This window comes from Malania oleifera, chromosome 2 (genome assembly GCF_029873635.1).
Source record: "Malania oleifera isolate guangnan ecotype guangnan chromosome 2, ASM2987363v1, whole genome shotgun sequence".
In the NCBI taxonomy this organism is placed as follows: domain Eukaryota; kingdom Viridiplantae; phylum Streptophyta; class Magnoliopsida; order Santalales; family Ximeniaceae; genus Malania; species Malania oleifera.
Genome location: NC_080418.1, coordinates 70,248,562 through 70,262,461, shown reverse-complemented (window position 1 = coordinate 70,262,461; position 13,900 = coordinate 70,248,562). Strand labels below are relative to the sequence as shown.

The following is a 13,900-nucleotide window of genomic DNA, read 5'->3' as shown; positions in this document are numbered from 1 at the left end:
TCCCTTGCCTCGGCTTTAGCCATCTTACACATTGCATAGTTTTAATTCTTTTATTCATAATTTGTACTTCCAGATTCTGCAATATCCAAACATTAGCATTCTTTAACTGAGTCATTCTTGTTATGTTCTTGCTCAGAACCCCCACCCAATACTTAATGGACAGCCACACAGCTATACTACTTTCCAATTTTCCCTCCATTCTAGCCGCACATCTCCTTTTCCACAGCCTCCAAACTACTAAACAATGAATCAAACTCATCAAAGATCCCAATTGAGAGTATCTGGAAGCCCTATTAAACCATATTTAGACTATTTCTTTCCAACTTTGTTGCCTAAAGAAAGGTGCACCTACCTTCACCGAAACCTTCCTCCAAACATTAGCAGCAAGGTCTCCCTTATTTAACACATGCTCCATATCTTCTGGTTGCCTCATCTCACAATAATTACACGTCAAAGCAAGTGATACTCCCACCCTTCTCACCTTTTCATCAACGCTTAAGCACTCAAAAGCGACCTTCCATATACAGATAGCAATTTTCTTCAGTAACCATTTATTCCAAACCCACTTTACCCAATCAAATTTTGGAACTTTAACTCTGATAACATCCCATGTGGATTTTGTATTAAAGCAACCATCCTTTTCCGAGAGCCATAACAGTATGTCCGAAGAGTTTTTAAGATTTCTCACTTTTTCCATCATTTCTTTCGCTTTATTAAACCCCGGAATCCTCTGCAAAATTTCCACATCCCATTCATTATTGATAACCAAATCTTTTAATCTGATATGTGAATGCGCACCATCTGGACAATTTGACAACAAAGGTCCCAAATCTAGAAACTTATCATACCACAATTTTACATCTCCTTCTCTAACCTTCCACTTAGACTTACTTAACAGTTCAGGCATACCCTGCAGAACTTTCCTCCAAAAGGAAGAATCTAATCCACGTGGTCTGTAAAGAGTAATATGTCCTCTTTTCACATATTTAGCTTTAAAAATCTAACTCCTTAAGAATTTTGTGTTAATAAATGTCAACCAAACTTCATGAACAAAGACCGTTGCACTTTCGAAATGTCCCTTACTCCTATGCCCTCCTCCTCCACAAGAACACACAATTTCTTCCAAGCCCTCCATTTCATTTTTTCTTTTCCATCCTTATATCCCTAGAAAAAAGAAGCAAAACATACCTTATATCTTTTTTATCACCAATTTCGAGATATTTAGAACAGCTAACAGATGCAAAGACATGCTCGAAAGCACATGTCTCAACAAAACTAGACGACCTCCTTGAGACAACAGTCTGTTTTTCCAGCCCTCAACTCTTTTACTGATTTTTTGAATTAAAAGGTCAAAATGACAGCCCTTCAATTTACCATCCACTATCGGCACACCTAAATATGTAAAAGGAAATTTACCTTCAATAAAATCAGTCTCTTGAAGAATTTATCCCTTCCTCTAAAGACCCAACTTCTTTGAGAAAAAAATAGTTGATTTATCTTTATTCACCCTTTGACTAGTCCAGTTTTCATATTCCTTAATCACCTCCATTAATTATCTAACAAATTTTTTTTTTCCAGCATTAACAAATATAACAACATCATTCGCGTACATTAAATGCGATATAATAGGTGCACCACACGGATGTGCAAATGGTAAAATCCACTTCTCAATTAACTTTTTTTTAAAATGCATACAAGTAATAGAAAATAATACAACACAAAATATCTTTGAACACAATAATAAATCAAAGCATAAAAATAGAAGCGCTTCTCGATTTCTTAAGAGAATTAGCATAGCTTTCTTTTTTAGTGAATCGTATAAGCTCTTGGGTTATTTAGTAAATCAACTAAGCTTGTGATTATTCTTTTTTCCTTTTAAAGATAAACTCTTTTCAGTTCTTTGTTAGTGTAAGAATACAACTCAACATATTTATTTATTAATCTCGTATTCTTTTCCCACTTTTTTACTTGAAGCTAACATGCAAATTTGTTGAGAAAATATACCACATAGTCGTTGAGGCTCCCAACAAGACGGGTTTATTTTCGACAAACCTAAATTCAATATTTTGGAGCTTAGAATGCCATGGAATAAAGCATGCTTCACACAAACAATAAGACGCAACTTATTCTAAGAGCCAACAACCATATTTAACGCACAAGACAAATTAAATTCAAATTTTGAGCTTACAAGAACACACCGAACGACATATGATGCTCATGAATTGTAAGAAAACTTTGTTCCAAACAAATATTTTCATTTCAAAGATAATGAAGGTTAAAGTCAATGCAATTTGAATTTTATTATAATCTTACTAAATGTCAACATATACATTATTTCAATAGTTATTTCTTAGCTAGTAAGTCAAAATCATTTGAATTCCAATAAGAAGAGACTTTTTTTTTTTTTAGTTTCGAAAATCCTAAAAACAATTCGTTTACATAAAACAAGCTCGCAAAAGCACTTGAACATTAAAATTATCATTTTGAAAATTATCAAAACAAATGATAAGCGCACAAAGTATTTTAACTCAAATAATTAATATTTAAATTTATTTAATTCTTAATTGTATTAGAACAAATTTTCAATTTTTTTACTTGTCTTTTTATTTTCATTTTTCGAGCAAAATTCTTGATTCAAACACACCTGATATCCGTATGCACGATTATTATAAAGCACGTCAAATCCATCTCATCAAAAATTATTTAAAAAATAATTAATTAATTAACTAAAATTATATGTGAAAATATAAATTTCGAGATTTGGATTTAGATGTATGTAAATTTGAATAAAATTAAGTATTATATTCCCTTTAAATTGATATAATTTTAAGTACAAGCCCTTTTCCAAGCATAGAATGTGAAAATATAAAAATAAAAAAGCGTCTTCACCTAATTTCCAATTGAATGAAAGGGGGTCACATTCAAATTAGTTGAAATTTCATGTCTGGGTCGTCGGTTGGGCGAGCAAGAGGCATGTGGCAGGCACTACATAGGCTTGCAATTTGGATTTCCAAGTCTCATCTTCCACCGCCCCTCGCCCCCACTTTGGAAATTGTAAGGAAACCGACTTCTTAGTATTATTATATTAATTATATTATACAGAAGAAATATTTAATTTTTTAACTAAGACTTAAGAGTTGAAACAAGCAGGCCTTATATTAATGAAAGCAACAATTGGAGGCATCGCTTTTATTATTATCATTTTCTTGTGTCATAAAATAACAAAATTTCCACACTATTAGTATTTTTTTTGTGCAATAAAATGATAATTTTATTACAAAAAAAAAGTTTAACCTATGATAAGAGAATTATAAGATAAAAATGGGTAAAATTATAATTGAATATACTAAAAAAGAAATATGAAGTGTGTGTGTGTGTGTGTGTGTGTGTTTTTTTTTTTCTTTTCGTACAAGAAGGACGAGATAGCTCTAATTATTTATTGATATACTTTCACTTTTGATAGAAGAATATTGTGATTACATGACAATCATTGAGAGATTAGAAATAAAAAGGACATTAAAAGTCTCCCAAAAATAATACCAACAAACAACCAAACTACAAAAAGCAAATCAAAGTTAAATAAAAAACAAATCTAAAAGGACCTAATAAAAATAAAAATAATAAAATAAATTAAAATTTAAAAATTTAAATCTATTAAACAAAAACCGATGGGATGAAGTGTGTCTTAGAGTGGCCTCAAAATTCTTACTAAATAATTTTAAAAAAAAAAGACTGTTTGGGTATCCCGTGATGCACTTGGATCGGGCGAACAAGGCAGAGGAGAGCCAAGCAGCCTGCATCACTCCCCCATCCTAACCAATCATGTCAATGGAAACTATGGAGGGGCATTCTTCTTGAAGAAGACTAGCGCCACTGACCCACCCCCTTTTTCGTTTTCGCCATATCATATTAACATACTCATCGCTCGCTCACTCACCCTTGAATTTGATAGGCTCATGTATGGCGATGAAAGAGAGGAAAAAAATGAAGCTGTATTTTTGAAAATTCTAAAGCCTACTCCTCCATCAACATCGCTTTCCAGCTACCGGATAAGCACGCCAGCCTTCCACTTCATTCCTATTTTGCGACCTCAATTAAAAGGCTGAAAGACACATTGACCCCACTCAACTTCAATGAAGATCGAGATGCCAACCTTTAATATGGGAAGCGAGAGGAACCGGGATTTGTAAGAAGGTATGCTTGGCTGCTTCAAAAACAGGAGGAAGTTTGAGGGTAAGATTGGTTTCACCAATAGAAGTGACTAAAGTGATCCAAAGGTACAGTGGTTTTTGAAAAATTTAATATGTTGAATATCTCTTAAATTCTTAAATGATATCAGTTGTTTTGAAAGCTTGAAAACTTATGTTTATAGATAGGTTGGTCTTATGATCTTTCTTACTGATTGTCTATATTTTGCTAAGACTTGATGAATCCTAGGTATATCCGGTGTAGTTGTAAATGCCTGATTTTGATCAACACATTTACTTTACCGATAAATAAAAAAAAAGAGATGCCAACCTTTTTTCAAAAATTATATAAATTTCCTTTTAAATTTAACTAAAAATGATAATCCTATTTAAAATATTTAGAATCCATTTGAGAGTGATACCGGAGAAACAAATTATAAAAATATGTTTACTCATATTATTAATTTTCTGTATATATTGTCAATTTTCAATTGTTTACGAAAAATTAAAAATCAAATTGTATAGTTTTTAATTGTCTTGACAACCTGTTCTAACGTCCATAATAACTTTTTTGGATCAAATCATTAACTTTATATACTTTGAAATAAAAATAAAAATAAAGTTCTCATATGAATTTAAAAATAATTAAAATAAAAGCACACACAAATTTAAAATAATAATCATAAATTTAATTATAGAATATTTTTACTATTTTTCAATCGTCATGTCTAACAAAATTTTTAAGTTTTGAAAGTAAAACGATGAAGCAAAATAGTTTATTTTTATTATTGTTTTACAATTTTATTATTTTAATCACATTTTTATAATATTATTTAATTTAAAGATAAAAATAAAAAAAAATTTAATTTATTTTTAATTCTATAAATATTAATCTAATTGGTTTCTGATTTAGTTTTTTGTTTTCATTTTTAATATTTGTTTAAAATTTTTTACAGTAATACCAAATAATCCCTTAAAATTGTAAAAATTTTCAGATTATATCTAATTTTTTAAATATTTGTGTTATTTAGTCATAACTAAATATCACTGATGCTATCAACTGTACACCCCTTTCCCTCAACAGCTCCCACTTAATGGTATCCACCCCACAGCTGCCATTTAATGGTATCAACCCCACAGCTGCTTTCAATGTAAATTTAAAGTTGGAAATCTGAAGAGATGTCAGTAAAACACAAATTCAAATCATAATTATAAATTCCGACGCCATCGCTGCGAGATCTTTCTTCTTTTTCCCTTTTATGCTTTTGGGTAAGCAGGTGCTTTACATCTAATTCATGCGCCTGAACCTTATCAGCTCCTACGCCGGTGCTCCATCTTTTTCTACGAGGGGCAACAACCCCAAAAATGAGAGTTAATTTAGCGTGTCATCAGAACAAAAGGAGACACGAAAGAACACAACAGCATAGGAAGAAACAGATCCGGCCAAGTGACCTATCGGCCTGTGCTAGATGCCTCCTCACTCTAGGATGACTGGTTCCAGCGAGATGATACGAGTTCGCATAAGAATACGAATTGGCGGGCGAGTTCCCGAACACCCTCGCATAAATCATTTCCCCAAGCAACCCAGGTCCGAGCATCGGCGGATCACTGTAGCTGTCAAGGTGAGGGCGATACGGCTGCGATTGATGGAAATCATCTCGACCTCGAAGCTCGGGAGGTGGCCTCAGGAGACTAGTGCCGGCGTTGGTTGCCAGGAGGGTGCCCACTCCACAGGCAGGGCCAGCTGGTCTACGGGGAATGGCAATACCAAGCTGCTTGGTTTTGGCTTCGGAGAGCGTTGTGGTTTCTCCACGGCCATAGATTGGGACTAGGGTTGTGTGCGAAACTTCGGCTTTGCATACGGGGCACTGCTGCCGTTGCTCGTCTGAAATTTCATTGGAGATGCTCTGCAAATGAAGCCATCTGTAAATGCAGGGCCAGCAGTACAGGTGGCCGCAGAGCGTTACCACAGGATCCTGGACGAACTCCAGGCAGATGTTGCATTCGAAACCGCCCGAGTGATTATTGTCCGAGCCCAATACAGGCTTCCACTTCACTAAAGAAGAGTCATCTCCTCCATCGGAATCATTCTGTGCCACTGCCTCTTCAATATACTGCTCTGTAGACATTTGATCTGTTTGGCTCTGCAATTTTTTCTTCTGAGCTACCTAAGTTTGAAACATGTGCAGAATTAGTCCTGAATTTCTATTTCACACATCAAAAGTATCACCACGGTTTAAAAACTCCAATATTTTGAAAAGATCCAAATGCTTTAGAACCAATCCAATAAATAATTCAAAGCAGGCAGTGGTTTCGCATCATTTCAGTTTTGAATTTTAATCATATTATTATAAAAATAAACAGCTGAATATGGTGGATTATAGACCTTCCAGTGGAATGATATACGCATACATCTACATCAGCTGACTGTATGCCAGGGATATATTAACGTAATTCATAATTCAAACTAGGCGGCCATAAGAATTGTTAAATACTGATGTATGGTGCCAAACAAACAAAAATATATATATATATATATATATATATATATATATCAAAATGGAATTCAGACTAGAAGATTAAAAATACATAGTCACTGCTTAAAAAGAGAAAGGAACAACCTGACCCCTCGTTCCCCTTAAAATGCAAGAGGCCCCATCGGCGGAAAGATGCAACACCCAACCTCAAAATATCTTCTCATAAAATGAAAAATGAAAAATCAAAAGCACGTGATTGATTTCAGTAGATGTAAGAGAATCAAATTAGCATCGATCACAGAATTTACGTTCTCCACTCAATATCCAACTAGGCTACCAACCGGCCTGCCCACCTATGCAACATTTAATGGGTGGGTTACCAAACCAATGAGGCGGAAAAACTTCTCCATTAAAAATTTTAAAAAAAAAATCAACCAGTTGCAAATCGTCAAAATCAAGATCAATTGGTCGGTAATAAAAGAATTGCCACTATTTTTTTTTTTTTTTTGAAAAAACAACCCTTAAGAGCCGCAGTGCACCAACAAATTAAATGGCTACATTTCCGAGGCCACCAAACATGTAGATTAAGTGATCACAACTTGTGAACTCTCTTTCGCTGGATGACTGAGCATCGATACAATCATAAAAGCCTAATTAATCTTTAGATAAATATTGTAGAAAAAATAATAAAAATATGGTCAGTAAAACACTCATAAGGGATATCCACCCAAAAAACAGGTTTAATCTCACAAATTATCAAAACCCAAAACGTCTAATCACTCCACAGCTTGCACCAACTTGGTTTCCAAAACAAAAATTATCTTCTTCTAATAAAATAAACTGTCTATTTCATACCAAATAACAAAATCAATTCATTCCAGCATTCTTATTATAAAAATGAGGGGAGAGACTTTTAGAAACAAATCTAAAGGAGGATAATTATTAGGTACAAAAAATCTTTTGCAAAATTTATGATATAGATTGTGGAAAGCTATTAATAATATGCAAGGCTCTCCTCGTTTCTTCTTTTTAATATATTTTTTTTGGAGGAAAAATATCAGAACCGCATCTTTTATAATCAATACTAAATGTTCATAACATGAAAAAGTAAGGGATAAGATTCCCATCCTCTCCGACTTTCTAAAGCACAGAATTAGATGCTGCAGTATCTATCGTAGAACTTAGATAGCTTCCATGTGAATTCAACTTTGAATAATCTAAAAGATGCAAATAATTAGCAAGGGTAAGAGTTGGGAAACAGATAGCACAAACAAATAGAGGGGAGGGAGAACTCTTCCCCTATTTTCTGAGATAATTGAGCAATTGAAAAGCAAACATCAGTTTCAAAAGAAAATTTTTCAGTTTTGTGGTGTTTCGGTTCCCACTAACGGTAAAAAGCCACTGCAACTAATTTAACTAAGTTTACAAACTTAATTCTGTAGAAAAAATAAAAATAAAAATAAAAACAAGAGATCTGAACTGAAACATATAATTTCCTCTTACAACCATTTCTCAGAAACCAGACAGAATGAAAACCCAAAATCATCATTCTCCAAGATTACCAGTGACGCGGTCAAAAACAGTATCTAGGCGCAAAGCTTTAAAAAAGATCAAAAAATAAAAAATAAATTGCAGACCGGTCTCTGCCAATTCAAATTACGAAAGGCATCAGATAAGCCTAAATACTGCACCCTTGAGTTAAATTATTTAGAAAAATATTGTTTACGAACAAAAGCCAACTTTGTGAGCTCAGTTCAACTCCCCTCCAAATCCAGATAGAGATGCAAAACCTCTAACTTCCTACATGATGCAAGCTTTGAAATCGCCCTCAAAAGCGAGCAGGGTACCGTACACAGAACCCAAAAATTAACGGAGGAAATAAAATGAAGGCAGGAAGAAGAGAAGGATATTATGATGATTAAAAACAGAAAAACTAAAATCACCAATTATGACTGCTTTTGTTCGTACATAAACGTATCCCAGGAAATATACGATGGGGGAAATATTTCCATAGAAATTATTATGCCCCGAATTTTTTTTCCTTCGAAAAAAGCAAAGAGAGGAAAGAAAGAAAGAAATACTCACGCAAATACCACTAATGCGATAAAACATATGAATAACCATTCGAGTAGCAGAGTAAAACATCAACTCTAGAGAGAGAGAGAGAGAGAGATAGAGCGTTCATAAATCTAATGTCGAAAATCGATTTTCCACGCCAACGAGTTTCATAGAACAATGCGTAATTAAACCGCTTCAAAATTAAAACAAAATGAGCAGAAATCACGTAAATACAACCGCGGAACATGCAAATTCGGTTCAAGCACTCACCAAAAAATCAAAATTTCGCTTCTGAGAAAAATTGAGAAGGAGGGCTTCAACAAAAGAAGTTCAGTTGACAAGAGTTCTTCGAAGATCTCCGCCGGAAGCCTCAATGGCAAATCCACCGCAGAACAAGAACCAAAGAAGGAATGCGGAGCCTAGAGTGAGACAAAGCGACGACTCTAGAGAGAGAAACAAAAGTTTAGAGAGAGAATGGACAAAGCTGCGAGGGAATCGCAAAGGCTAGGAAGACAAAAGCAGATTGCCACCGGCGCAAGGGAAGGGTGGCATGGTATATACACGAGAAAAGTGGAAAACCGGATAGGCATAACGACTGGTCGCCACGTGCCATGTTGGGATTGGGCGGTGTGGGCCAGTAACTAATAATTACTCTCTACTATTTATTGAAGTGAAAAAAAAGTAATTAGCGTGCTATAATTGGTTGATGCCATCACGCGCGGGTCAGATTTGGTGCTGATTCAATTTTCTCCCATCCCCATTCTGCCATTCACCAACCGCCTCAGGATCTGGAACCATCTGATCGTCCGACTGTGTTCGTCCAGGAAACTTTGCAAATGACTTGCATGTGTCTGGAATGGTTGTTTGGTTTTTTTTTTTCTCTGTTTCTCGTTAGATTGTAAAATTATATTTCTTTAGGGCCTTATAGTATTATTATTAAAAATTAGAGCAATAAAAATCAAAAATTAAAATAAAAAATAGAAATAAAAGTTAAATACAAAAAATCAATACACTGATTGGTTAATATTCATAAAATTAATATAAATTAAGAACTTAATTAAAAATTACTCATTTTCATCTTTAAATTAAATAATATTATAAAATATAATTAAAATTATAAAATTATAAATAATACATGTTAAAAAATTACTATAATAAAGATAAAATTTATTATAATTATCTTATTTAATTGTTCTATTTTTAAAACTTATTTTATAATAAAAATTTTATTAGAAACAACAATTGAAAAATGGTAAAAGTATTTTGTAATTGGCTATATTGTTATTTTTAAAATTTATTTATATTTTCTTTTAATTATATTTAAATTCATATGAACATTTAATTTTTATTTTTATCTAAAAGTATATAAAATGAAATTATTTAATCCAAAAAAAGTATTTGTGAACATTTAAATTTTTTACAACATGTGGTCAAAACAACTGAAAACTATAAAATTTGGTTTTTAATTTTTTTACCAAAAAATTAGCAATAGAAATATTTTAATAGTGTACAAATATTCTTGTTTCAGTTTATCATATGAAAGCATGTCATTCTCATTTTCAAAATCACTAGAATAATAAGAAGATGATGAGAATGATGATTGTACCTCAAGGTCATCATGAGACACAAATTGGCAATGGCGTCATTACTGGATTCAGATTCTGAACAGCTTGCTGTATGTATCCCAACCTACTTTTCTTGGGGGCTTTCATTAGTTTGGGACACTTAGGCTTGATGTGTCTAATCTCTCTGCAATTGTAGCATGCTGGTGGATCTTCATTATTTTTCTTCATGCTTGACTCTCTTTTTTCTGATTTTGAGTTCCAGAATTTTCTGTCGACCTTCTTATTCTTCTTCAAGAACTTTCCGAACTTCTTTGTTAGTAAGGTCATGTCATCTTCCGTATCAGAATCACTTTCTTCACTAAAGTTGTTTGACGATGCCTTAAGTGTTATGGCTTTCTTTTCTTTGCTTTGCTTTGCTTTGCTCATTTTTCCTCTCATTTATTGTAAGCTTATAGGTGATGAGCGATCCAATGAATTTGTCGACAAACATCTCCTTGAAATTTCTCCCTTCTGTTATTGTTGTAGCTTTCGCTTCCTAAACTGAAGGTAGTCCCCTGAGTATTTTCCTGATCAACTCATAAGTAGGGTAAGATTTACCAAGAGCATTTAAAAAATTTGTGATGTGTGTGAATCTAGTGTACATGGATTGAATAGATTCATTTACCATCATTTTAAATGCTTCATATTAACTGATGAGCATGTCTATCCTACTATCTTTTACTTCCTTAGTGCCTTCATATGTAACTTTTAATTTTTCCCAAATTTCTTTAGTAGAGTTACATGCCATTACCCTATTAAATTCATTTACATCTAATGCACAGAAAAGCAAGTTCATCGTAGTAGCATTTATTTGCACTGATTTTCAGCCCTCTTCAGTATACCCATCTTCAGTTTTAGGTACATTTACCTTATCAATTACTTTCATGGGAACATGATTTCCCTTAGTAACTATTTTTCATACTTTCCAATCTACATTTAACAAGTATATGTTCATCCTACGTTTCCAATAGGTGTAATTTACACCACAAAAAATTGATGGTCTAGTGGATGAGTGTCCCTCACCAAATGGAGTTACACCGATGTGTGTCATATGATCTTTTTAAAAATGAACAATTACGTCTATATAAACCCGCTCTGATACCAAATGTTGATTTAGGTGTAATCCCAAGAGGGGGGTGAATTGGGTATTTTAAAATCTTTCAAACTTATTTACCACTTAATCCTGATTTCTATGTTCAACAAATTAAAAGCAAGAGTTTGAGGCTGATTTAAATTTATTTTATCAATGAATTCGTCTTACCTAATGAAGTGCGTGTGAGGTTATTCAAACATACACACATGAAATACAAGTGATCAGATGCAGTGCGAAAAATAAAAGATAAGGGAAGAGAGAATGCAAACATGATTTTACGAGGTTCAACCAACCCGGCCTACGTCCTCGTCTTGAGCAACCCACTCAAGGATTCCACTATATCTCTGCTCCTTGAATTGGGACAAAACTTCCCTTACATCCGCTACTTACGAGAGGTACAACTTCCTCATAATCCATTGCTTACAAGAGATACAACTCTCTTCTTAAACCCGATTCACATCTCGAACCGTGATTACAATACAATATCAAATCTGCAAAACACTCAATGTTACTTCTAACAAAGTTAGTCAGTACAATTAAAATTCCTAACACATAATCGTATAATGAAATTTGAAGTTCAGTATGTATGTAACAATACAATCATTAGATGAATGATATGCTTCAACACACAAATACCTTTTTTATCAAATCTCCCAAAATGATGATATAAGTAAAAACTTTGGAGAAATTATGATTCAAGTTCAACTTTTTTTAATGCACAAATATCAACCGTGATATTATCAAAAGATTTATCTTGAATATTATAACGATCAAAATCAAGAAGTTTACTTCCAAATATTCAACCACAATGTGATCTTTGTAATATGCAAATATATATATATGATATGTATTCCAAAGATCAAAAACCTAATGTAATATTTTTCAGAAAATATCCCTCAATAATATATCGTTATGAACACTAAGGATATTCAAACAAGTAGTTTTGTAATATTAAAATTATCAAGTCTTTGAATGAAAACTCACTTGACTCAAAAATATCTAGTCAATGACATAAGCTTTTCTCAAGTGGTAATCTTGTCAAAATGATTTAATATATGAACACTCAAGACCTCTTAACAAATATTCAAAAGTGGATTTCGCAATGACAAACTCTTTGAAAAATGGATATCAATCAGCAAATCAGTTTAAATGAAGAAACTCTATGAGAATAACTATTAAGGAGCAAATCGATTTGTCAAACCTCAATACCAAAATGAAAGCACAATAATAGCTAGATGACCTTTTGAAAATCGAGATAGCTTTAGCTCAGATTCAGCTTTGAAATTCCAGGAAAAAGTTTCAACAGTATGTTCAAAGTTGTGCTAAACGTGCAATCAGCTCAATCGTATGCCAAAGGTTTTTTATTTTCTCTTCTCTTTTTGTTCTTGTTGATCTTGGATAGTGCACTAGAGTTTAGATGTTGAATATATAGGTATTTTGCCCTTAGAATGAATCTTAACCATTTGATCAAAAATTAGCCCGCGTGCTCTTTCATTGAAAATTAAAATTTTAAACTTTTCCGTAGGTTCAGACGATTGAGGTTAAAGGCCCAGACGACTAAAGTTCCTTAGAACTTCAAAAAATAAACCTGGACACAGGGTCAAATGACTGAAGTTGGGGTTCAGTCTTTTGAAGTGTCAGGTTCAGATGACTGAAGTCTGAGTTCAGTCTTCTGAGGTGTTTCTACCAAATTTTGTGTTTCACCATAAATTTTTCAGACGACTGAACTTAATCTTCGGTCTTCTAAAGAAATTCTTTAGACGACTGAGCTTAACTTCGATCTTCTGAAGTTCAATCTTCAGACGACTGAACGTTGAGTTCGGCTTTCTAAATTGAACCTTTCCTGAATTTTTTCTTTTTAATTTCAAATATCTATTTTGCTTTCTTTCTTTGCCCTTTTAAAAATATTTTCCAGGGGTTTTGAAAATATATCTAAGTCCATAAATATCCCCTAATGATGTTCATAATATGCATGAGTTCAAAGGTCATTCTAGGGTATATGTTGAGCCACAAATTAAATCATATGAATATGTAAATACATTAGTTCTAAGTACCCATTCCCATGATGATCTTGAACTTGTCGCTTGCATCTTCTTCAACTCTTTTAGCTCCATGGATTTTGCCAAGATGTGTATGCTTTAATCTTCATGACTTCCATGACTTGTTATCCTTCCGTGCATGCTAAATATTGTTCCTATTCACAATCTCAATGCACAAATCAAATACCAAGTGATTTGTCATTATCAAAACTGGATTAAACTCATAGAGTCAACACTCAACCTTGTTGCAATTATAACATGTAGAAACATTTGACTTATCCTTTCTTTTACTCAACTCTCCCTTATTAGATGCAGACTCCTGATAACTTTTGTATGGTTTTCTATTCTTTCTGAAGAATCTATTGAATTTTCTAGTTAGCATGACCATATCATCCTTAGAGTCAAGTTCGTTGCATTCACTAAATGTATTAGTGAAAGTTTT

General features: G+C 33.2%; 1 protein-coding gene across 3 annotated transcripts; it reads right to left on the bottom strand.

Annotated features, from left to right (window-relative positions):
• Window positions 1-5,310: 5,310 nt before the first annotated feature.
• LOC131148641 (E3 ubiquitin-protein ligase RMA1H1-like) lies at window positions 5,311-9,283 on the bottom strand. 3 transcript variants are annotated; one of them, XM_058098485.1, is made up of 2 exons: window positions 8,993-9,283; window positions 5,311-6,355 (listed from the first exon to the last, which is right to left on the bottom strand). In XM_058098485.1, the coding sequence occupies exon 2, from the start codon at window positions 6,314-6,316 to the stop codon at window positions 5,576-5,578; it is 741 nt and encodes a 246-aa protein (XP_057954468.1). In that variant the 5' UTR covers window positions 6,317-6,355; window positions 8,993-9,283; the 3' UTR covers window positions 5,311-5,575. The 3 variants fall into 3 exon arrangements, with proteins under 3 accessions (XP_057954468.1, XP_057954469.1, XP_057954470.1); XM_058098486.1 differs by having other exon boundaries at window positions 5,311-6,351; XM_058098487.1 differs by lacking the exon at window positions 8,993-9,283 and adding an exon at window positions 6,809-6,988.
• Window positions 9,284-13,900: the final 4,617 nt, after the last annotated feature.